Source organism: Ursus maritimus, unplaced genomic scaffold (genome assembly GCF_017311325.1).
Source record: "Ursus maritimus isolate PB19 unplaced genomic scaffold, ASM1731132v1 scaffold_12, whole genome shotgun sequence".
Classification (NCBI taxonomy): Eukaryota; Metazoa; Chordata; class Mammalia; order Carnivora; family Ursidae; genus Ursus; species Ursus maritimus.
Genome location: NW_024423564.1, coordinates 46785382 through 46812380, shown reverse-complemented (window position 1 = coordinate 46812380; position 26999 = coordinate 46785382). Strand labels below are relative to the sequence as shown.

The 26999-nt window shown below is 32.7% G+C and overlaps 1 protein-coding gene across 1 annotated transcript in view; it reads right to left on the bottom strand.

The window, feature by feature from the left end:
- LRRC40 (leucine rich repeat containing 40) overlaps nucleotides 1-26999 on the bottom strand; it is a 44470-nt gene that overhangs the window by 15841 nt on the left and 1630 nt on the right. Inside the window, exons 2-9 of the mRNA XM_008690728.2 lie at nucleotides 15050-15231; nucleotides 13903-13976; nucleotides 11222-11351; nucleotides 7988-8111; nucleotides 4531-4673; nucleotides 2894-3066; nucleotides 1471-1558; nucleotides 1308-1353 (exon numbers count right to left, since the gene is read on the bottom strand). Of these exons, the coding sequence (XP_008688950.2) occupies nucleotides 1308-1353; nucleotides 1471-1558; nucleotides 2894-3066; nucleotides 4531-4673; nucleotides 7988-8111; nucleotides 11222-11351; nucleotides 13903-13976; nucleotides 15050-15231 (960 nt within the window). The remainder of the gene's footprint in view (nucleotides 1-1307; nucleotides 1354-1470; nucleotides 1559-2893; nucleotides 3067-4530; nucleotides 4674-7987; nucleotides 8112-11221; nucleotides 11352-13902; nucleotides 13977-15049; nucleotides 15232-26999) is intronic.

Genomic DNA, 26999 nt, shown 5'->3' with positions numbered 1-26999 from the left:
ATATTGAGATAGAGTATTCTCAACACTTCCAAAGAGCTACTTTTAATAATCAGCATCAAGAAAAATGAAAGAGGGTGCCTAATATCCCTTGGGAGGGAACTATACAAGAGATAGATTTTCTTTTCACTATATATCCTTGTATATTGGTTGAATTTTTTTACCAGGTACATCTACTGACTTTTTAATTACAAAACCTAAGATGGCAATTTTCCCTAAATTGATCTACAGATTCAATGTAATCCCTATCCGAATCCCAGCCGACTTCTTTGTAGAAATCAACAAACTGATTCTAAAATTTATGTGGGATTACAAGAAATGCACAATAGCTAGAGAATATATGGGAAATATCTGTACCTTCCTCTCAATTTTGTTGTAAACCTAAAACTACTCTATAAGTCTTTAAAAATTTTTTTTGATTATTCTGATATGACTTCTGACCGACTCATATCAGAATTATTAAATTTTTCTGGAGGAGAAAGCATACCTGGAAAACAAAGGAAACTCCCTGATTGGCAGGAAATAAGAGTCTTAGAAAATTATGTTAATTTATTTGAAGGTCAAGGTGGAAAATGGAAATTGCTAAAGTATATAATTATCTTATTCATTTAACATACACTGACTGGCAATATGGTGCTAGGTTAGGCTGTGCATAACCAACAGTCATGAGCTAAATTAATAGTTGCTGTTTTTAGCCACTAAGTTGTACAGTGTTTGTTAAGCAGCGATATGCTAGTATAGCTGACTTTTTTTTTAATAGTCTAGTGTATCCTACAATGATATACATAAAATAAAAATTGGGATATAGTACAATTTTAGTGAAGCATTAAAAATTAAATGTATAGTATCATTTTCTCTTTCGGTGCATATTCATGCTAAATTAACATATCCTGAAAAATGTGTTTTATCTTTATACTTAGCAAAACTATGCATGAAGCGGATATTCAAATAACTGTTAATATACTTCCCAGGCCATAGAATTCATATACTATATCATAAAAGTCAAGTTTTGCTCTTTTTTTCAAAGTTAAAGCACTAGGATGCTATTGAATCTTTGTTATATTTTCCAATTGATACACTGTAACACAAATCAAAGAAATTAAGGATAAAATATTATTATTGTGAATTTAAGGATGTTTTTATAACTTCAGCATATTTATGACCTGTGTGGATTCAGAATTAGAACCACACCTGAAAGGGACCATTTCCTCTAATTATTTACACCCAAAGTACATGCAAATTTATGTACTGTTAGCGCTTCACCACCTTTCATATTATCCTCCAAAATATAGGGAAAAATAGAAAAGTACCTTTAATCTTGCTTCGCAGATATTTTAAGACTTCTTGGGTTCCTTTCTGAGAAGGTGGAGAAAAGACACATATTCACCAAGACATACCTTGCAGTTTCATAGATCAACATGCATGTCTGAATTTCAAATTTAAAAACCAGAACTGAATTCTAAATATGCTTACATTTATAATTTCTCTTCGTATGGTTCTCAAAGGATTTCCTTCTAGTGCCAGAAATTTCAAATGAAGTTTTCCCAACGAACATGGTAGACTACAAAAAGATTAAACTGATTTCAGGGAAAACATGAAGAGTAAGTATAATTCAACCAATAGTTGGTTGACTATAAAACTAACAACATATGACAAACTATGTATCATAGAATAGTGTCAAAAAAGAGAGCTCAGGTAACATAGGCCTAAAATATCTCCCTTTGAAATAAATGCTGAACATGTAAAAGAAAAAACAGACTAGTTTTGAAATTGTTATATTGTGACTGCTAAAAAAAATGTGAGCTACAAAAAACTGTAGAAAGTTAATTTGAATGAATCAGTGATTCAAGATAGCCATTACTCAAGGATACTAATGTTTCGATTTTGTCCTTCAAGTAAGCAAATGAAATTCTTCCCTAATAATCTCATATTATTTCCCACAGACAAAAGCACTCCTAGCTCACAAATATTGTGATCAGCCCCAATACCAATTAATTTTTTAATGAGATTATAATCAAATTGCTTCTGTTCTTTATCTTTCAGTAGCTCCCCATCTCTTAAATGAATGAAAACTTACTCTTCACAGGCATTTTAAGGACCAATTCTATATGGCCCCAATTTACCTTTCAAGCCCTAAATTGTCACAATCTCCCTAATTGTACCCAATTTACCAGGTCAACTTGATTCCTTGCTGTTCTCTCAATATACCCCTATAATTTCCTGAACTTTCAAGGTTTTCTTTGTGCAGTTTTGTCCCATCAAGTCAATCATTTTCACCACCTTACCTGTGCACTTGAAAATCATGGTCATCCTTTAAAGATCATATGGTGGCACGAGAGTGAGGCATGACCCTGAAGGTTAGTATGCTCTTAAACTCTGTGCTCTAGGCACTTAACCTGCCTCACCCTAGTCCCAGTCCTAAAGATCATCTAAAAAGGTTTCTTCCTCTACAAAATCTGCCCTATTCCTCTCAATAAATTGCTGATTCCTGTATTTCCTTTAAGCCTTCAAAGCATTTTGTATCTCTCCCATGGCTTTACATTCGTTAAATAAATTTAAAAAATATTTATCAGGTACCTTCTGTATACCCAAACACTGATCTAGGAGTTAGAGATAGAGCAGTGAACAAAAGATAAAAACCCTGACTTCTTAGTTTATGTTCTAAGTGGATTAGAGTAACTTATAAATATATCTGATTCTATTAGTATTTTAAGCTTGCTGCCAAGGACCAAATCTAACCATTCTTTGTAGGTCTGCAATGATACTTGTTCAATAAATATTTAGTGAAGTCAATTGAGAAAAAAAGATCTCTACATGTTCTTTACAAATCTTATTAACTTATGAATTATAAGCAAATACCGGTATGATTTCTTATTCCTTTGATCTTTAAACTTACCTACTAATATCATTGTTACTTAGGTCAAGCCTTTCCAAAGACTGTAGTAGTGTAATTTCATCTGGAACAGATTTTAACTTATTATCCCGCAGGTCTAGCACAAGGATAGAATTCAGATGCTTAAGATGTTCTGGTCCTAATATTTCAATCTGGTTTTCACCTACATGTAATTCCTACAAAACCAAAGATGAATCGTATGTATTTCTGTATTCAATTTTATATTAGATAATAAAAATAAAATTGAAATTTCAAATCACTGAAAAACACATGAAAAAAATGTAAGTTTCTAATTACTAAGGTGCTTAAGTTTTCAATTACAAGTAAGCTGTCTTACAGCTAAAAAGGGTAAAACAAGATTTTCAAGGATTTTCTGATAATTTAAAAATAATTAAAGATTTAATCTTTCAGAAAGTTCCAGGTTTACAAACCAAAGCACAGAAATGATTTAGTAGTTACATTTATAGAATTAAAATACAAATCTAAGAACTATACTGATAAAAAATTTTAACTTTTAAAATAAGCCATAAAAAGTTATAAACAGTTTGTTGTTATTCAACATTTTCACTAGTGGTTAGTTGTTTTAAAAGATTTATTTTAGAGTGCGAGTGAGGTCACAGGCCAAGGGAAAGAGAGAATCTCCAGCAGACTCCATGCTCTGCGGGGAGCCCTATACAGAGCTCCATTTCACAACCCTGAGATCATGACCTGAGCAGAAACCAGGAGTCAGATACTTAACCAACTGAGCCACCCAGGTGCCCCTCATTAGTGATTATAAAATATAGTGATTTCCCTTTAACAGAATCTATAATTATCAGATATATAACTAATCTTTAACTAAATAACTTTTTCAGTTCCTTTTATCACTGTCACCATTCTGTTTAAGAGAAGCCCTTTTAACTCTAATAGATATAAGTATACATGAAGGAAAACAAAGCATGGCAAATTTAAGACAATGTTAATGCTATATACTTAAAACCAAAAGAAAGTAATTAATTTTAAACAGACTCAATTATGATCAGGTACACATGAGAGGTGGCAACTTACAGAATTAGATACATATTCCTTCCTAGTACTCCAGGTGTCCTACAGTATGACTCCACCTTACTATGTAGCCTCATCATCTACTTTTCCAATTATATACTACTCCCCAGATGAAATGGACAAATTCCTGTATTTAAGTTGATTATTTCTTTAAAAAAAAAAAAAATCTGCTGGGGCACCTGGGTGACTCAGTCAGTTAAGCATCTGCCTTCAGTTCAGGTCATGATCCCAGGGTCCTGGGATTGAGCCCCGCATCGAGCTCCCTGCTCAGTGGGGAGTCTGCTTCTCTCTCTCTCTCTCTCTCTCTCTCTCTCTCTCTCTCCCCCTCCTTCCCTCCCTCCCTCTGCCCCTCCCCACTGCTAGTTCTCTCTCTCTCAAATAATAAAAATCTTTTAAAAAATTTACAAGCTTCTTAAAAAAAAATCTACTACTAACAATACCATTAACGTATTTAGTCAGACTAAAATTCTGAAAAATATAGGAAAAACATAGCATTTATAACTAATACATATTTCCAATGTAAAGCAAGATTAAAAATTTCATTTTCATAATAAACTTTTGGAAAATATATAGTTTAATAATCATCTAAATATTACCTTTAATAATCTACAAGAAGGAAATTCTGGTAGAAAACGTAATTTATTCCTCCGCAAATAAAGCAATTCTAGTGATTCCATGTTAGCCAATTCAGGAGGTACAGCTTCTAAGAGATTTGAATTACAATCCAAATGCTTTAATCCTATAATACGTAGTAGGTGAAAAACAAAAATACTTTAATAAAGAGAAAAATATCGGTCTATAATTGTATATACATTCAAAGAACGTGAATATCATCATGAAGAATTACAAACCCATGCCACTGTATACTGCTAATTAAGAATCCTAGAATATCACTGAATGAAATAAACATAAACTGAGATTGCTTTTATATTTAATTATAATTAAAGAGATATGACATTAAAAATGATGTTTAATAATAGTCCAAGTCATCTTTGTAATGGTAAAAAACAAAATATTCCAGTACTCTGTTAAGGTATTCTAAAACACACAAACTACACATTATGAGATATTATTTACCTCAGTAATTATACATCTTTATTTTTTTAAAGATTTTATTTATTTAGAGAGAGAGAGAACAGGAGCAGGGGGAGGGACAGAGGGAGAGAGAATCTCAAGCAGATTCTGCAGTGAGCATGGAGCCTGACACAGGGCTTGATCTCACAACCCTGAGATCATGACCTAAACCGAAATCAAGAGTCAGCCGCTCAACCAACTGAGCCACCCAGGTGCCCCAGTAATAATACATCTTTAAAAAGAAAAAGCTTAAGGTAGTTAAAGACATGCATGCGTACTAGCTGTATGAATGGATGTCAAGTAACTGGCTAGTAATAGCTTAGATACATGTATTTAAATTAGGAAAGTTGACTTTCTGTCAAAAAGCCTTGGATTTCTATGTTTGTCCTCCTATTCTTCCATCTATCCATACTGCCTATTTCTCCCTCCCTGTCTGCTTTCTTTTCTTTTCCTATTTTTGTTTAAATTACATGCTTTCTCTAACATCTTAGCTAACACTACGGACAGGAAAGCATATTATAGCTCAAGAAGGATGTTCTTACTTGCAGCATCTCTCTTACCTCTTGGATCTTTCTTTCTTAAAAAGGCATATAAGAAAACAAAAATGGAAAAAAGTAAAGGTCTTCTTTCCCTTAAGGATTCAATAAGCAGCTTTCTTCCTAAAACATATCACAGATTCTTCCATTATGATGGCCACCACATATTTTCCACAACTCACTCTCAACCCTCTAGTTTGAATAGGTGATATACATTTTACAACTTTTTTGCTGTACTTTGAGCCTATCGATTTTAACATAATGCAAGACTGAGTTGATATTGCCTTAGGCTGTTGCTTTTAGTATTTAAAGAAGATAATTTCTTTCAAAACAAATGTAATAGCACTGCTTTCAACAAATACTATAATAATTTATGTATTATTTGGCTAGAGCATTTTTTAAAATGTCACAATTGGGCGCCTGGGTGGCTCAGTCCATTAAGTGTCTGCCTTCGGCTTGGGTCATGATCCCAGGGTCCTGAGATCAAGCCCTCTATCAGGCTCCATGCTCAACGGGGAGCCTGATGCTCCGTCTCCCTTTTCCCCTGCTTGTGCTCTCTCTCTCTCTAATAAAAAAATATAATATTTAAAAATAAGGATCAAATAAAATAAAAAACATCACAATGTGATTCACCCCAAATCCAGTAAATTCTATAAAGAAAAGTTTGTTTTAAAAGTTAAGACACTATAGTTTTCACAACTGTTTGCATGTAAGAGCACTGACTGCGAATATAAGCAGTGTATAGTGGAAAGAGCAATGGGGATAGAGTAAGAGGATTCAAGCCCTTATAGAACTGTTGTGATTCAAGCTTTGGCTCTACAATATATAACATAATTTCTAAGCCTAGGTTTATGAATCTTTAAAATGTAAAAAATACACATCCCCCTAACAATACAACTTCATGATGGCAAAACAATATATGTAAAAGCATTTGAGTTACAAAGAACCACACAAATGTTAGATGTTGTTCTTGGGGCCCAGTCATTAATAGTGAAATAACAACTAAATGTCCTACTGGTGATAGTTCAAAAGTATCACTGTCATGGCTAAAGGAAGAAAGCATCTGATCATTAATTATATAGTATATTGGAAAAACTGCTATAAATTCAAAGTATTTTTCTACTGATTTCCCTCTTTTCCCATCTCTCAAGATAAGTTCACCCAATTTATGAAAAAAAAAAATTCAAGCTTCTTATATATTAAGATAACGTATTTTATGGGGCGCCTGGGTGGCACAGCGGTTAAGCATCTGCCTTCGGCTCAGGGCGTGATCCCAGCGTTACGGGATCGAGCCCCACATCGGGCTCCTCCACCATGAGCCTGCTTCTTCCTCTCCCACTCCCCCTGCTTGTGTTCCCTCTCTCGCTGGCTGTCTCTATCTCTGTCGAATAAATAAATAAAATCTTTAAAAAAAAAAAAAGATAACATATTTTATGTTTAGCTCTACTTTTTAACTCCTTTACGAAAAATGGCAAAGATAAGCAAAGTCTTAATTACTGGTATCCCAAGTAAAGGCTCCCCTAAAATATCAACTCGATTTATGGAAGATTTAACTTATACATTCCTATTACAAATGACAAAAGATTATTAATCTAAAGTAAAATAGCACAATTTTACAAATTTATCTCAGAATGATCTGTAAAGAGCTATACAAAATCACTTCTACAACTTCCACAAGAGGGAGGCTTAAAAAAGTGAAGAGGGCTTATACGTGATTAGCAGAAAAGACTAGATAAGGTAAATAGTGTACAGCTGACACACAGTATGCTTATCAACCAGGAAATAATAATAGTTTGCCTTTAAACAAAAATAATTACTATAATTATTTCATCCTTTAAATCAAGATTTCTAAAATAATTAAGTATAATTATTTAAAAGGTACTGAAATGTGCCTTCAATTTCTTTATCCCTTAATATTAGTTCTAGAATATGTTAAATATGATGGTTCAATGGTAAACTTCAATAGAACCACTATTTTAACCTTTTCTTAAAAAAAATGATTGACCATTTGGGCAAAACTAGGCTATCTCCTGGCATCATTACTTATGGACCATGAGGAGGCTACAGCTATAACATAACCACAAGTAGAATCACCTATTAGAAGGGAAGAACCTCTTAGTGAATATTGAATGAATGAATGAATAGATAACATAGCTCAAAACCCTAATCAATATCTCAGGTATATAATTTTATCATAATTCATAATCATATTTTATTTTCCTCTTTTTGATATTCCAAAATATGCTTTTGGTGGTAATTGTTTAGGAAGTTAAGCTAGACAGTAATGGTCTGGAGAAAATCTGACTACTTGCTACTATTTGCTTTACCCGCATAAAATCTATTATTTTACTTCCCTGTAACTAACAACGTTAAAATTTATTTTCCTAAATATAATTTGCACCAACTTCACATTTATATATGTTTTAAAAGAGAGAAGATTTACTTTTCATTCCACTTATTTCTGCTGGCAAACTCTTCAGCTGATTACTGGAAAGATTGAGTCGCACCAGACTGGAGAGAGACGAAAAACTAGCAGGAACAGTTGTAAGACGATTGTTGGAAATATCCTTTAGAAAGAGAATGAATGAATGAATGAATCAATGAATGAATGAATCGATCGATAAATGAATAAATAATCGATCCCTCAAAGGGATTCCAGGATTTTGAGGAGATTGCAACATAAAGAAAGACTATTTCAGAGGTGTTGTTTTGTAACCCTCATTCACTGGCAATTTCACAAGTTGTCTGTCATTCACTACCTCAGTATTCTTTAAGAGCACTATGTGCCCAGTAATGTAGCAGAAAGGAATCGTAATGAATTCTGACTTCAGAAATACTTTACATAAAGGTTTCTGTTATTACTAAGTCATGCTATATCATACAACATGTTTTTAATTAAAAAATCCATTTGTCCGGGGCCCCTGCGTGGCGCAGTCGTTAAAGTGTCTGCCTTCGGCTCAGGGCGTGATCCCGGCGTACCGGGATCGAGTCCCACATCGGGCTCCTCCGCTATGAGCCTGCTTCTTCCTCTCCCACTCCCCCTGCTGTGTTCCCTCTCTCGCTGGCTGTCTCTCTGTCACATAAATAAATAAAATCTTTTAAAAAAAAAAATCCATTTGTCCATCTAATATTTATTTAGTACCTAGGATAAAGTAAGCAAACTGTATAAACTGTAATATGAAATGACAAATGTCTTTACAAGAGAGAAAAAATCTTGAAAGAAAAAATATAAAGCTGAGAAAATGGACATTTTAATTTTTAAGGAAAAAATATTCCCTTTGGTTCTTCTGCTGACCTCAGCAAGTTCTCTTTGACTAAGTCCAGAAGTTTACACTCTGCTTTTCTTCATTCAAGCTTGCCTAATTAATGTCTGTTTCTTTAAGCCATTGTTTCTGTATGTTTTCTTTAAAACATAAAGAGTTATGAGAGAACTTTTTTTTGAAACTCTATTTAAAAGACAATCAGATAATTCTTATGACATCTGAATTAGGTGTAAGTACTCCACTAGCTATCAGCAAACTGTCAGGTAGGACCAGTTGCAATAATGAATAAAAAAAAAAAAAAATGACTTAAGGGAACTTGTTCTCTGAAGACTCATTTAGTTTAACACTAAACAGTTCCATTCTGTAACTCTAAATCAATAAAGAAGATAGAAAAAGGTAAAAATGCTAGATCAGCTATTTTTTATAAAACAGTTATATTTATAAATAACACAAAACAACATACCATAATCGACAAAAGGAAACAACAATCTACAACTCCAATACTCTAAACACTAAGAATGAACAGATTACTACTAAATAAATATTTTGTAATATCAAAAGTTACTGACGCTAAATGCAATGTAGTATTCTGGATTGGATCCTGGAACAAAAAAAAAGGACATTAGTGGAAAAGCTGGGAAAATCTTAATAAAATCTATAGTGCAGTTAGTAATACTGTACCAATGTTAATTTCTTAGTTTTTCAAATGTCCCATTGGTATGTAAAATATCAAATTAAGGAAAGCTAGGTGAAGAGTATATGGCAACTCTCTGTACTCTCTTTACATTTTTGTAAGTCTAAAATTATTTCAAAATAAAAAACCTAAGATAAAAAAGTTTTTGATACAGAAAAGATATTAATTCATAAATTCTTAAGATATTTTAAAGAACCCAAATCAACAAAATTACTATAAACTTAGACATTTAATTATTGCGGTTAATAATTAAGTTAAATATAAAATATAAGTACATTATACATAAATTAGTATTTATGCTGTCATTTCTTCAATAAATATTTATTTAGTACCATTGCTAAGCAGTTTTTATATAACTTTAAGAAATATTACTAGCTTAAATTATTAAATATGCCTATATTCTAATATGATGTACTGCTGCTTATATTTATGATTTGATACTGAGTCCTTAAGAACACAATTCTCAACTGAAATATCCTCTCATTATGCAAATGACTATCCGGGAACCCATAAAAAGGAAATAACTGGGAACTGCTGTAATTTATTAGGCTTCCTTTCTAATCTAAACACTCTTCTTTTTTATATATCAATTGCTATCTTTTACTATCAGACTTTGTTAAGAAAATCTCATGGCCCCTTCCTTAGCCATTCATTTTATCTACCTATGCCTTTTACTTTCCAAACCTTATTTCCAATCTGATCAAATTGAAAGACAAAGACAGATACTGAAGAATGGTTGAGGAGAGTTATGTATGTTGATTTCAAACACTAGAGCAGATGAGGGAAATATCAAGGAAGATGTATTTACAGGAAAAAAATAGAGGTAAAAGAATTTTCCCTTTAATGAGAAATAAACTTTAAAGTGACATAAGTAAGTTTTTGAAAACATGTAATAGGGAAAACAACAAGAATGTAAGAGGAAATAACTATGTGGAGTAAAGATTATACACTAGAACAACTAATCTAATCTAGTTAGTCTTTCAGATCAAATATTCTACAGTGGAATCTTACTCCTTCAGGGGTATAATGGGAGAAAAAAAAGATGGATATACACTTTGGAGTCAAACTGACTTATGTTAAAATCCTGAATTCGTTACTTATTAGTTACATGGCTTCAGAAAAGGTACTTCTTTTTTTTTTTTTAAATAAACCGTAGTTCCATATCTGTATTAGGGGATAAAACTATGCACCTTGCTATATGTAAAGCACAAAGCAAAGTGCCTATTATTTTCATTATTCTTAAAATAGTATCTGTATTGCTTTACGGTTATCTTTATTTAGGATATGACATAGATGGAATGAAAATTTTATAGGGAAGAAAAGGCAGGCCTTAAAGGGACTGTCTGGACACTCAAAGGACAGGAGAGTTACAGGGGCAATAAAGAAGGAATGGGTATAGAAATGGGAATTCGTATATGCTAAAGACACCTTTCCACTATTTTGCAAAGCCATAAAATCCTCTGAATAACAGTCATCCTTATCGCCCCTTCCCACACTCTATTCTTAAATTAAAACCTAAGGCAATTTTATAAGAAAAAATAGGAAAAATAAATTTACAATTACTAATTCAGAAATCTAACTGAAATGCAGTTTCTGATAATCTAGTCATATAATCAGCTGTCCATGTTTTTCACGATTTCAATCATACATCCAATTTCTCAGCCTGAAGAAAAATCTCATCAGCTCCAAATTATATAAAAATTGGAAAATCACAACTTACCAAATCTTCTAAATTGAAAAGCTGTTCAAATCCCTCTGGTATACCAGTTAGTTCATTATGCTGGAGATATAGGCCTTTCAGGTTTCTTAGATTTGTAATTTCTTCAGGAAGTATTTGCAGTTTATTATGGCTATTGATTGATAAAATAAATGCTGAGTAATTTGGTAATAACATAATAAATATTTGTAAAGGTATTTTTGCTAACCAACTATATGGGCTCATTTTTAAAAATGAAATATGGTTACTAATTCTAAAATGTATCAAATTTCACATCCTAAAAGTATATAACTCATTAAGATTATAGTCATCTAAAGTAATCAAATTGACAGTTTTCAAAGAAAACAAAGAAATAAAGGTTTTTAACCAAATAATTTGTGAACTTTTGATTGCTTCCTTATAACCCACTCTTGATTTTATACACAATGTGAAAGGATACACTGGGCTCTTAATTTTTCATACCGTACCTGAATTTTAGTTTATTTTAAAGATTTTATTTATTCGAGAGAGAGAGGAGTGCTTACGCGAGTACAAGTTGGGGGAGGGGAAGAGGGAGAAGGAAAAGGAAAAGCAGGCTCTCCACTGAGCAGGGAGCCCGAAGTGGGGCTCCATCCCAGGACCCCAAGATCATCACCTAAGCCGAAGTGAGACACCTAACCTACTGAGCCCTATCCGGGCGCCCCTGTATCTGATTTTAGAATTGTGACAGAGATATGGGCACATATACACTACAACGGAGTCACAGCGTCTATGAGGATTATGTTTTTAAGCTAGAACTCAAGACAAAAATAGCTATTCCTGTTTAAAGGCCTGGCATGTCCAGCTGAATGTAATATGCAACTCCACTCTTCTTTGTACTTAGTCTTAACTTTTCAGCTCAGTTCTTCTGTAGAGATACTTGGTTTATTGTTTTAGAAGTCCCAAGTCACTGAAGATAATACATTCCCTAATAATTAAGAGATGACCTGATTTAATTATTCCCAGATTATCTCAACTATTCACTTAGGAATTCTATTCTATATTCATGCCATCTACAACTACTTAACAAATAACAGGGTGAAATGAGAAATACAATGGGGTAAAAATAACCTTAAATTATATAAAAATAAAACTAATTGGAACAAAAATACTAAAAGATGTCTTCTAAAATAAATAAAAACCACTAAAAAACTATCAAGAACTGTCTGTTATTGTTTGGTCACTTAACAGAAATCTTTGTAGATTTCACAGGGATGCAGTAGGGCAGAGATGTAATTCTAGCTACATATTTCCTGCATTCCTCTTCCCATCTATTTCCTCCAACCTAACGATTATATTTTAAAGTGTCGGAAGCTAAAGCTAAAGCCACACCCAATCCATATTCCCTCACATATTCTCTCAACCCTCCCCATTCTTGCCTCTGCAGGTCATATCCAAGCCTTGGACTTGTATGGGGAAGAGGTTCTGATGTAGCTCTAAACAATTAGCACCTTTTATGTATAGATCGTTTTGCTGATTTGTGGTAATTTTTTCAATAGATAAGGACTGTAACTTAAGGAACCATTTTCTTTTCTTTTTTGGTGAGGAATCACTACATATAGCCCTTTTTTTTTTAAGTTTTTGATGTAGTGTTCCATGATTCATTATTTGTGTATAACACCCAGTGCTCCATGCAATATGTGCCCTCCTTAATACCCATCACCGGCCTAGCCCAATCCCCCACCCCCCTCCCCTCTGAAGCCCTCAGTTTGTTTCCCAGAGTCCACAGTCTCTCGTGTTAAGGAACCATTTTCCCTCAAAGCAATTAATTTACCTGCAGAACACTGACTTGACTATGCTATGTTAGATAGATCTGTAACCATACCAATTTCATAAACCACAGTTTTTCAAACTATGTTTTGAAGACTTAATAAAGCTTTTTATATTATCTCCTAAATGAAATCTTCCCAAATCCCTTTCCCTTAATCTGCGTATATGTAATAACATAAGGTATTTATCATTTCTTAGAAGTCTAGATGTGTACTGAAGGGCAAACAAAGTTAGCCAGAGCCTTAGCCACCTGGCTTCCCACATACCTATCAACGAGTACCTGAAGCATATCTGCGGAACTCCAGGAGTCCTCAGAAAAGTTTAAAAACTACTAATACTAAAACCATGACATTTTCCATCATTAATGAAAGAATTATTTCAAATTTTTTCCTATTGCTTAACCTATTTTTTAGAATATCAAAATAACTTAAAACCTGAGATATCAACAAAAAGGTTACTAAAATAATCAGTAAAGATTGTTACATAAAAATAAAACAAAAAGAGGACACCTGGGTGGCTCAGTCGGTTAAGCATCTGCCTTCAGCTCAGGTCATTATCCCAGGGTCCTGGTATTGAGCCCCAGGTCCTCAGGCTCCTGCTCAGCAGGGAGTCTGCTTGCCCCTCTCCCTCTGTCTCTCTGCTCACTCATGTTCTCACTCTCTCTCCCAAATAAAGAAATCTTTTTAAAAACTAACTAAATAAATAAAACAAAAAGTACTTTTTAAAAAATCAACTGGCCTTACATTTGGAAAATCAGAAAAACATGTAAGCAATTCTAAAACAAAAATAATCTGAGAAAATTTAAAATTCTTACTCTGTTACTAGAAAAAAATTTTAAAGATTAGATTTACACCCTTATATTAGCAATATTGAAATCAAATAAGCTTAAATTTTACCTGACATTAAGTTTCTGAAGATTTTCTAACTCTCTTATAGCAGAAGGAAGGGATGTCAGCTGATTATCATGTATCTAAAAGTTATTAAGAAACAGTCAATATCTTAGTCTTATATTTAACCATATGAGTTTGCCATTATACAAAATTTTTCCACAATAATTCTGTTATTCTAATTCAATAGTATAGTTGGAGTATTGTTAATTTGCTCTATGTATAGAATTAGAAAAGGAATCTGAAGTTGACCAAGCTCCTGTTCAAAAATAATGAAGTGATAAGTCATCAATTTTAAATAATACAATTAAAAAAAAAACTTTACCTCATTGAGTGGAATTTCAATCTCAAATGAGAGATAAGAGGGTTAGAAACTAATAGCACTTGATGGTATGATTTATGACAACATATACAAAAAAAGAAAAAACGAGAAAGAGGAGGGGGACCTCTATTATGTTCTCATATTATTTTCAAGATACAAGGAACCTTAGAGAATGTCTAAGCCAATCCATTCATCTTGCAAGTGAGGAAAAAAACTTCTCTAGAAATTTGGCCAGATTCAACACTTTCAGACATGAATTGGAAGATCTCTGATGTTCCTAAGTATAGTACATCAGAACTCCATAGATTGTGAAATAAACTACTCATGCTTTACAATATGACATCGCAACGAGACTAAAAAATAGTCCTTGAATAAACACACAAAAAGTTAAGTTCAATAATTTAAGTCAATACTGAAGTTTAAAAAAAAATTAATTTCATGTACTGCTTTAATGTCTAGAATAATGAAGAGAAAAACAACAGCAATAAAAAAAGAAATGAGCAACCACAACCACTTGTTAAATACAAATTCTGTTTGCATTAAATTCTAAGAACAATTTTTAAAAATAGGTAGTAGTGTCAGTCCTGGTTTATAGATGTGGAAACTGAGGTACAATGAAGTACCTTTCCCAAGGTCACACCGCTATCAAGTGACGCAGCCAGAATTGGAAGCCTGAGGTTTTGTAAGTTCACTCTTAACCATCATCTATGCCTATCAATAATTCATTCTTCCTTGCATTCTACCAATTAAACATGTGTTTTCTGCTTATCAAAGCCTAAATTTACCTTTAGAGTCTCTTTATCTAATGACCCATATTTACATCAGTCAACTTACATCAAGAACAGTGAGCGCAGGCAGAAGTCGTAGGTCATCTGTAAGTGACTGAAGTTTATTGTTGGATATGATCAGTTTGGTCAAATCCGTCTGGTCCCACCATCGCTCAGTAGCACCAAATGAAAGATTCTGATTAGCTTCCTCAGGAATATCCACATTTATTCTCCAGACACACTGAGGTACTATTTCCATCAACACCACACCAAAAAGAAAACAAGAAGTGAGATACTAAGTGACATACTTTTATAATAACCAGTTTATCTACCGAAAAACATTTTTTGAAACATTAAAAACTTTTTAAAAATTCAAAGAGCAATGAATTATAACTAAAGTTTACTTTATTCAAAAACAGAATATGTATTTTATATATTAAATCTTACTTTTATCTTTTTTTTAAAGATTTTATATATTTATTTGTCTGAGAGAGAAAGAGCACAAGCGAAGGGAGGGGCAGACAGAGGAAGAAGGAGAAGCAGGCTCCCCACTGAGCAAGAAGCATGATGCGGGACTTGATCCCAGGACCCTGAGATCATGACCTGAGCCGAAGGCAGACGTTTAACCATCTGAGCCACCCAGGTGTCCCTTACTTTTATTTTCATTCAACTATATCTACTATACACATACCCTGCACAGGACACTAGTAGATACGTAAGACAATAAAGAAGGGACTTTACCATTATGCTAATACAATAAAAGCATGAAAATCAACATTTATAAGGTGATGTCATAAGTTTTATAATAGGAGCATATACTGTCTGATAAAGCACTAGTAATAATAATAGCTAACATTTATAAATACCAGGCAATTTTCTAACACACTCATTTAAACCTCATAATAATTCTGTGAGGTAGGTGCTATTACTATTCTCATTTTATAGACAAGAAAAATGGGGCACAGAATGTATAATTTACCCAGGGCTATACAGCTAGTAGGTAGCAGAAATGGGATTCAAACACCTGCATAGCTATATTGTCTTGACTCTCATTTGGAAGGTGTAACTAATTCTGGTAGCTGCTATTTTACCTAACATAAAATTTTATTTCTTGCTCCAGCACACAACATTGTGTGAATTCTACTACAGCAAATACACTAACTTCTTAAACATAGCAAATAAGACCATATAAGTTGAACAGGGAGAGTCCAGGTTCCACTATAAAATCTGAAAGTCCAGAAGGTTATTAACTTGCTATAGCATTGTAGCAAAACTATTTTAGAGTCCTTCATTCCAGGGCATCTGGGTGGCTCAGTCGGTTAAGTGTCTGCCTTCGGCTCAGGTCATGATCCCAGAGTCCAGGGATGGAGCTCCACATTGGGCTCCCTGCCCAGTGCAGAGCCTGCTTCTCCCTCACCCTCTACCCTCAGCCCCTGCCCCCACTTGGGCTTTCTCTCAAATACATAAAATCTAAAAAAAAAAAAAAAAAATACTTCATTCCTTCTTAGAAGTAGGACTACATAGAAGTATGATTTAGAACTTTGAGCGGTTATTAATCAAGGCAACAATTAACAATTGGTTATATACTGCAGTCATTGACTAAGATTGCAGAATGAGACTAAATAGAAAGGTGTGGTCAAAGTTTCAAGTTCAGGACACTGAAGTGTAATTCAGGACTACTAATCTGATACAATGGTTTTATAGAAGCAAAGCAAAGCTCCTGCAATCCATGAGATTTACACTCCTTCAAAAAAAATGGGGTACCTATATTCATATTAGAATGATCCCTCTCCTGCCCCTTCTCTCTGGTTAGGTAGTCTCTTCTTTATACTTCTACCAATGAATCCAGCTAATATGAATATTATAGAATATAAGTCCATTCATGTTTAAGTTTGTGGATAGAGGTTTATCTTTAAAGCAAAGAAAAATAAAAAGAATTCATTCTCCCTAACTTTTTCGAGAGCAAAAGCACCATAAAATGTACCATTACTATTACTATTACTACTGCTGCTGCTATTATTATTATTATATTATTATTATTATTATTATTATTATTATATTATTTTGGCATATAGGTATGGAGAATATGAAACACAGATCAACTCAGATTAGCATGTGAATTTATTGACACCAGAAGAGTCCATAGAAACGGGGATGCTCATGTATTTGACTAAATATCAATGTTACTCTTGAGAAATTTTTTTTTAAAGTTACCGATGTGCTATCCAGGTTCAGTCACCAACAAATATTTCCAGAACAAAAAGACAAGGCAAAACAAAACAATACAAAACACACACAAAAAGGTACAGAAGAAACTAGGTGATACGCACAACTGTACTCCAAAGAAAATATATAGAGCATTTGTGTATCTATTTTTCTCTGACACCTATATATAGGTACATTAAGATAATTATAATTAAAAAAGCAATGTAGTAACAAATTTTGGTGGGGACAAAGGCGGGGAGCACAAGAAGTTTATACACAACATAAAATATCTGTTACACATCAAGTACACTAAATGAATGTTACAATTTTATCCATTATTTCAGATTTTTTTGTTAGCAAAATTGTCCTTCTGGGAACTATCAAGGGATGGATAACTGTTGATACTATATTGTTACTGAACATGTATCAATTTGCTTTTCCATAAACCCTGACATACTGCTTGTTCTTTTCCCCATTACTGTTTGTGAGGTATCCCAAGAGCTTATAGCATCAAGATCTATGTCACTTTTCTTCCTCTACCCACAAATACAAAGAACCACTAAAAGTCATAAAAAGTCCTAATTATTGAGGAATTCTATAGAGCCATCCTAAAATAGCTTACCAATGCATGAAACAGATACTATCAGGTAAAAATAAATGTCAACAGGCATTTAAATGTGACAAAAATTACTACGTAGTCAGGTTTGTTTGTTTATTTATTTATTTAGCTCCACACCAGCATGGAGGCCAACACAGGGCTTGAACTTACAACCCTGAGATCAAGACCTGAGCTGAGATCAAGTTTTGGACACGTAACCAACTGAGCCACCCAAGTGCTCCTCATTTGCTTTATGTAATATTTAAAGTATTATATAAAATGTCAAATATATACATAAATTTAAAGAATAGTATAATGAAGTAACACTCCATGTATCCATCACCCACCTATAACAATTATCAACTCATGTCTAGTCTTGCTTCATACATAATCTCATTTTATAATGATCTAAGCTACAATCATAAAGAAGAAAAAGAACAAATTAAACCCAAGTAAACAGAAGCAAAGAAATAAAGAGCAGAAATCAATGAAACGGAATAGATAAAAAACAATGAAACCAATACCTCGTTCTTTGAAAACCGGAGTATCACCTTAGATCCAATAGATGTTAAAAGGATAAGGGAATATTATAAACAACTTTACATCTATAAATTCAACAGCTTAAATAAAATGAACAAATGCCTTGAAAAGGGGAAAAAACCACAACAGCAATATAAAACCGGAGTAGCCTTGCATCTATTAAGAAAATTGAATTTGCTATTTTAAATATTCCCATTTAAATATTGAAAACACACTTAAAACAAAGAAAACTCCAGGCCCAGATGGCTTCATTGGTGAATTCTACCAGACATTTGGAGTAGAAATGATACTAATTCTACATAGTCTCTTTCAGAAAATGGAGGAAAGAACAATCCCCAACTCATTTTATAAAGCCAGCATTACCCTGATACCAAACCAGACAAAGACATTAAAAGAAAAAAAGAAAGAAAGAAAGAAAGAAAAAAAAAACTACAAACCAAGCTCCCTAATGATTAGAGGCCCAAAATTCCTTAAGAAATTTATTACCTACATATAAAAAATACATCACAACCAGGTGAGAATTACATAAAGAATGCAAGGCTGTTTTAACATGTGAAGATCAATCAGTGCAATCTATCGTATTAACAGAAAAAAAGACACCAATGGTTCTCAAGAAATGAAAAAAAAAAAAAAACTGACAAAAATAAACAAGATAAAAGCTCTCAAAAAACTAAGTACTGAAGGGAATTCCTTCGACCTAATAGAGGGTTTCTATGAAAAGCATATAGCTAACATCATATATAATGATAAAGACTAAGTGTTTTCTCTCAGTGCTTTCTTAAGACAAGGATGCCCATTATCACTATTTCAGAATTTTGCTCTGGGTCCTGACCAATGCAGTAAGATAAGGGAAATTAAAATTAAAAATTAAATTTAAATTTAAATTAAAAAATGGCATTCAGATTGGAAAGGAAAAAGTAAAACAGTCTCTATTAGTAGAAAACATGATCATCTATGTAGAAAATCCTAAGGAATCTATAAAAAAAATTATATGGAATGGGTTTAGAGATTCCACAGAATTCAAGGTTAATATAAAAAAAATCAACCATGCTTCTGTGTATTAGCAATCAATAAATGAAAATATTTTTTTAAATGCTTAAAGATTTATAAGACACAGCATCTAAAACTATGAAATACTCAGGGCTAAGCTTAACAAATATATGCAAAATCTGTGGTATGAAAATAAAAAATATTGCTGTGAAAATTTGGAGAAGGTCTAGATAAGCAGATAAATATACCACATTACAAACTAATTAGGTTGTCACTTCTCCCCAAGGTGACTTACAGATTCAGCACAATCCTAATCAAAATCTCAGACGGTGTTTCTATAGAAATTAACAAGATGATTCTAGAATGTATTATCAAAACTCAAAAGAACTAAATTAAATAATTTTTGAAACAGTAGAAAAAAGCAGAACTTAACAGTACTTAATTTAAATAGTCTTACCACAAAACTTGTCAAGACAGTGTATTAGTATAAGGATATACAAATCAATAGAAAAGATGAGTTCAGGAAAATTCCATGCAATAATACATTGTCAATTGATTTTCAACAGAAGTGCCAATTTAATAAGAAATAGTCTTTTCAACAAATGGCATTGGAACTGTAAATTCATATGGTTAAAAAAAATGAACCTCATTCTTTACCTTATGATACACTCTAAAATTAACTTAAAATAATCATAAACTTGAATATGGAAGACAAAACTATAAAAATTCTAAAAGAAAGCAGAGGCGAAAATCTTCACAACCCCTGGATGCATAACATTTCTTAATACAGAAAAAGTACAAATCCCAAAAGAAAAGTAATTAATTGGACTTCTTCAAAATTGAAACCATATGTTTTTCTAAAGAAATCATTAATCCTCAGACCGGGAAATTATATTAGATATCAACAGAGACAGAAATCCAGTAAGTACTTCTATCCCCAAAATACAAAAGGTCTTACAACTTAAATACAAATAGCCCAATTTAAAAATGGACCAAAAAATCTGAACACTTGGCGGAAGATATACAAATGGCCAATGAACAGTTGAAAAGGATGCTCAACATCATGAGTCATTAAGGCAATGTAAATAAAACCATAAGGAGGTACTACAACACAAGCACAAGAATGGCTAACGTCAAAAAGACTGACAATACAAAGTGTTGGTAATGACCTGGAGCAACTGAATCTCTCATGTTTACTAGGAGCAAAAAGCTTGGTAAATTCTTAAGAAGTTAAATATATACTTATCACTATATGTCAAGCAATTCTATTCTCAGGTATGTAACTCAACAGGATGGATAACATATGTCTACAAAGACTGTACTTGAAAGCTCATGGCAGTTTTATTCATAATAGCCAAAAACTAGAAGCAAATCAAATGTTGATCAACAGGTGAATGGATAAAAAATTGAGGAATATACATACAATGGACTATTACTCAACAATAAAAAAACTGCTGATATAAACAACATGGATGAACCTCAGAAAACATACTAAGCAAGAGAAGCCTAAAACAAAACAAAAATTCCAAATGTATAATTCCATTTAAATGAAATTCTAGAAGCAGCTAACATATATTGACAAAAAGCAGATTACCAGTTGTGTGGAATTAGCAGTGAGGGGTTGACTGACAAAAAAGGGGCTAAAGGGAACTTTTTGAGTGTTGGAAATATTCTGTATTTTTTATTGTGGTAGTGATTACACAATTGTATGTATGTGTGTATATATATATATGTGTGTACGTGTATATATATATACATATGTCAAAACTTGCTGAATGGTACACTTAAAATGGATGCACACATTGTTTATAAATTATACCCCAATAAGGTTAATTCAAAATAAAATAATGTAATATATCAAGGTAATCTTATGTATGCATATATTCACGTGTGTGTGCGTGTATCTCAAGTGAATGAGTAAACAAATTGAGGTATATATATATGTCCATAAATACACATACATATATATACCTACACACACAGATACATATATTTCTCACAAGATGATAATTGTCTCAAACACTACTACTCAATACAACTTTCTGCAATGATGTAAACATCCTATATGCTGCACTATTCAATATGGTAGCCACTAGCTGCATACAGCTATTAACACTTAAAATGTGGTTAAGGTGAATTTTATTTAATTTTGGTTAATTAACATTTAAATAGCCATACGTGACTAGAGGATTCCACAATGAACAGAATGGCCATTAAAAAAGACTGAGAAAAGATTTCTTTGCATGTTTTGGGGGGCATATTACTCTTTCTTCACTGACGATAGCTAATTATAGAAATGGGGACTACAGATGGGGTGATGGCAAAGAACTGCCTAATTTAGGGAAGATACTTAGAAGTGGGTAAGAGAAGAAACAGAAAAGAAATTTTTTAAAAATGTTTAAAATGGTGTTTACATGGAAGGATAAAAGAATGTGTAGCCAGAAAACCACAGGAGCAACAAATCATGAAATTTAAAAATCTTTTTTGATGGTTTTGAACAGTTTCACAGATATAATGATCACCCATAGTATATATTTCCTTAAAGGAGAAAACCGTAATCATTCCTATTAAGGTCTATATCCTCATATATGTAGATTCCATCTTCCAAAAGGTTGTAAATATATTAAACTATGATACACAGTATGACATCATGGATGTATCACTGACCAAAGAGTCAGAGAACTAAGCCTTGGTTTAAACTGTGAAACTAATCAAACTGGTGAGTAATCCAACATCTCTGGTTACCAATTTCCTTGTTAATTAAATGAGAGGGCCCCACAGTAACTTAAACCCTAGGATGCAGCTATAGTAATACAAAAAGTCTTTTGCTAGGTGCAGAATAATATTTTAATATCAGCTTATCATACAAATGCCATTCACTAAACCCTCTACCCAATTATGAAGATTTTATAAGAATAAACCAGTAAGTCCAGCACTATGTAAAAGATCAGGGAAAGCTCATTGATAAACATTCCAAATTTCTCCACAGTTTATTCATGGCAACCAATGGCCCCTTTACATTAAAGAAAGAATCCCATACTGAGGATCCACAATACTACAGTGTCACTTTCAGACTATCTTTAAAGTTTAATAAGAAACACACACATACACATATACACACACACACCACCAGAGTAAAATTAAACAGTTATATAGAAGGCATTAATTCAGTTTCAGCTTGAGATTGATACAGAGGAATGTATCTTTGTGTTTTAGAACACCTGAGTCATTGTTATGTTAGAATGCATGAAGAGAACTGTTTTCTCTTGAAGTCCAGCAGGACACTGTTAAAAAAAAAAAGAAAAAGAAAAAGAAACAATGTTCAAAAAAGAAAACATTTTTACCATTTCTCTTTAAGAGGACATCTCAACATTTCTCTTTAAGAGAAAAACAAGTTTGAATTTATACTTTAATTTGAGGGTACATTCAGTTTTGTAGTTAAGATAAGCCTCACTGAAACTGTGATTCCATTCTTCCCAATCTGTACTTTTCCTGTGACAATATCTATGACAGATGGCATTCACTTAACTAACGCCCCCTGTCCTCTCCTACTCAATAAAACATACTAAAATGCAAGTGAGTGAACATATTAATATAGGGATAAGCTTAAGTTTTGCACTAAATAATTAAACAAATTTTGGCACTGATAATAACTTGAGATACACTTCTCCAGAGACTGAAACACTGAAGTTCAAAACTATTTTAACAGACCAAGAAATAGGAATGGCACTTTCAATTAACCATCAAGTTCCTTGCTTCATAATCCAAACAAACAGACTTTCCTGGATTTCAGTGTACTAAAAACTAAATGTTTACCTCAAGATTCTGCCATTATATACAGATTAAAACACTTTCCTTTTGTTTTCATTTCTAAGAATGTTCAAGAATAGCTTGTTTGGATGATCCACTCGATAGTTTCTTTCTGGAATATTTGTTATCAAAATCTGATACTTTGGTTAATTCTTATTAGCTGTTTAGACTATTAAATTCAATTAAGATAACCAGTAGTCAAAATAGAGTTAAGCTAAATAGTACAGCAGAACACAGTTAATATAGATTTAAGAACGGTTATTTAAAACTTGGGAAATATATGGTTTATGTTACCCTTTTTACTGTGTCATAACAAACTGTACATACTGAAAAAGGCAAATTCTAAGTACCTTAGAACAGATGGCCTAGAAGCCCTAGACCTATTTCCTTAATTCCACAAATGGAAACTAACCAAACTGCTCTCTTCAAAATAAGGATAGCCTTATACCCATATATCCCTTTCAAATGGGGTTTCTAAACAAATTTAATTGGTTTGTTTAGTAGAGTATCCACTTACCAATATTCCTGTCAGTTTAACAATGTGGTTTCCTTTAAAATTTATAGCATTCTTTTGTTCCAAACTCTGATACCTTTTACTTCCATTCAATTTTTGATGTATCACCCAAAAACATTTTCTACACCACCATTCTACCAATGTCATGTAACCACAAGGCAACAATCAATATTTCCTTTTCAACTCCATCTTTCTTTTATCTGGTCCAATGAAAAAGCTGCAATATCTATTCTAAACCAAACAATGATATATTTTTGTATACTTGCTCAGAAAAAGAGCTGTCATTCAAAAATTTCCAGAATATTTCTAATATTCTTCTTTGAAGCTGGTTATTAACAGTTATTTTGTTTCAGCACATCTTTGTCAGTAAGTTATAGAACTGACACTCAAGAATAACTTTAAAAATGCCAACAATATTCAAATGTTTAAATAAATTATAGTAGTCATAAGATGATATATTACAGTCATTAAAAATAATCAGATTATTCAAGTGACACCAAAAACATGTTCAAACAGATGTCCAGCAGGACTCAGTACAATTCTAAATTTGTTAAAAATAAAAAACAAAAAGCAAATTATACATCATATTCACACAAAAACTTTAGAAACCTTCAAAATGTCAACAGTGACTAAACCTGAATGATTATTTTCCCTTTTTATGCTTTCTATAGATTATACTTTTTCTATAATAGGCACAATGCTTTTATAAAGAAGAAAATAATAAATGGGTATTTTCATAAAAGAACTATGGCCTATCAAAAGAAAGGGTACTAAAAGCCATCAAGAGTACTCATTTCAGTTACAGGTAAAAATTAATGTGTACTGGGTACCAGTTAACACTCTATTAGGTAATAAAATGTCTTACTGCTCTTAGAGCTTCCACTAAGAACAATCAAGTCAAGAAAGCCACCATTTAAGAGAAAGAATAAACAGAATTTTAACTGCTTTGGGTTATATACATCAAAATTAAAGGTAAAGTTCTATTTTTCCAATATAGAAATAATGGACATGAGCAATTTTAAATTGCTGCATAAATATAGAGGGAAGAAAGACCTGAAGTACAACACAAAAATTTGTTATTTGTTTAACATATGCAATTCTTAATAAATAAATTTGAATAAAACTTATATTAAAATGCTTATGTGACTATAAGTTGTTTGAAGTGTTAATTTGCTTCTTCACAATATCTGGAAGAAACATAGATAGCAGATATATAACAAATGCAAATTAAATAAGTATCTGTAACTCCCCACGCATTCAAACACTTCCACATTTATTATCTCATATCTTTCATATAAAATATCTCATGATATCTCATACATATTGATAGCAATCAGAAAGAAGCTATGTTTGATAATCGCTTTTGAACATAATTCATAATTTTAGGTAATAATATTTGGAGATAATAATAAAAATAATGAGAAGACTTTTTTATTTTTATTTATTTATTTGGAGATAGAAAGCAAGGCGGAGTGGGGGGGAGAGAGGGAGAAAGTCATTAAAACTTCTTAAGCAAGCTCCACGCCCAGTGTGGAGCCCAATGTGGGGCTCGATCTCAGGACCTGAGATCATGACCTGAGGAGAAATTAAGAGTCAGATGCTTAACCGACTGAACCACCCGGGCACCCCAATAAGACTTTTTAAAAAATGAGTATATTTTTAAAAGTATAACAACGTGTGGACCAGTAAAAGGGACAAGTTAGTAAAAGTTTCTCAGAAAATAGCAATCATTTTTCTACAATTACTTTATGTCAAAAAACAAAATCACTTACACGGCTTTTATCTATACGTCATATAACACATTTTAAAAAATCCTAACTAACAGGCTACTGGCCTTCTACGTATCGCTTATTCATTGAACCCTAACTTACTGAACAGAGACATGCAGCATAAAAAGACAAAGGACAACCATGTTCAACAGTAGGAAAACAACCCAATTAAAAAAATGAACAAAAGATGTGAACAGGCACCACACCAAAGAAGATATACAGATGGCAAACAAGCTTATGAAAAGATGTTCCACATCATATGTCATTAGGGAATAGGAAACCAAAACAACATTGAGATAGGACTACATACTTATTAGAATGGCTGAACTCCAAAAACCTGATAATACCAAATAGTGGCAAGGATGTGGAACAACAGGAACTTTGATTCATTGCTGTTGAGAATGCAAAATGGTACATCCACTCTGGAAGTCAGTCTGGCAATTTCCTATAAAGCTAAGCGTACTCTTACCATGTGATCTAGCAATGGCACTCCTAGGTTTACACCCAATTAGTCGAAAATTTACGTCCACACCAAAAACCTGAGCACAAATAGCAGCTTCATTCATAACTGCCAAAAACTGTAAGCAACAAAGATGTCCTTCAAAAAGTAAATGGATAAAATGGTACATCCATACCATAGAATAATATTCAGTGGTAAAAAGAAATGAGTTATCAAGCCATAAAAAGACATGGAGGAACCTTAAATGCATGCTGCTTAGTGAAAAAAAAGCCAGTCTGAAAAAGCTACATATTGTGTGATTCCAAATATATGATATTTGGGGAAAGGCAAAACTACAGAAGCAGAAAGACTGGTGGCTTCCAGGCTTGCCAGAATAAATAGGTAGAGCTCAGAGGATTTTTAGGCCAGTAAAACTGTTCTATATGATAACACAATGGTGGATTCAGGACATTATGCATTTGTCAAAACTCATAGAACTGTACGATACTAAGAGTGAACAGTAATGTGAACTATGGACTTTAATTAATAATAATGTATCAATATTAGTTCATCAACTGTAACAAGTACAATACATTAATGTAAAATGTTAACAAAGGGGAAACTATAAGCTGGGGAAGGGTGTATATGGGAACTCTGTACTATCTGTTCAATTTTCTGGAAACCTAAAACTATTCTAAAAAGACTATTGTTCTACAGTCTAAAAGATTGTTTTAAAAGATTAGTTGTTTGGGGAAAAGAATTTTTTATTACTGTCGTTAAAGTATAGGATTCTGAGAAAATATGGGAGGGCCTTGTAAATACTTAAGGGCAGGATTTCAAAAGGTTTTTGCATGTTGCTCTAAGAACTTTATACTGAATCTTGTGATGTATGGGGAGTCATTAAATGTGAGTGACATAATAAGATCCAGGTTTTAGAAAGATAACTCTTGGTAATGACACTGATTTAGAGTGTGAGACTTAGGGAAATCCAGGAAAGCATTTAGGAAGCTATTACGATGTTAATGGCAACAGCAATAAAAATGATAACAATTTTTATTGTGTACCTTTCATGTACCAAATACTTTGTGTGTATTATCTCAATTAAACTTAGTAGGCCCTATTATCACTACCACATTATAAATGAGAAAATAA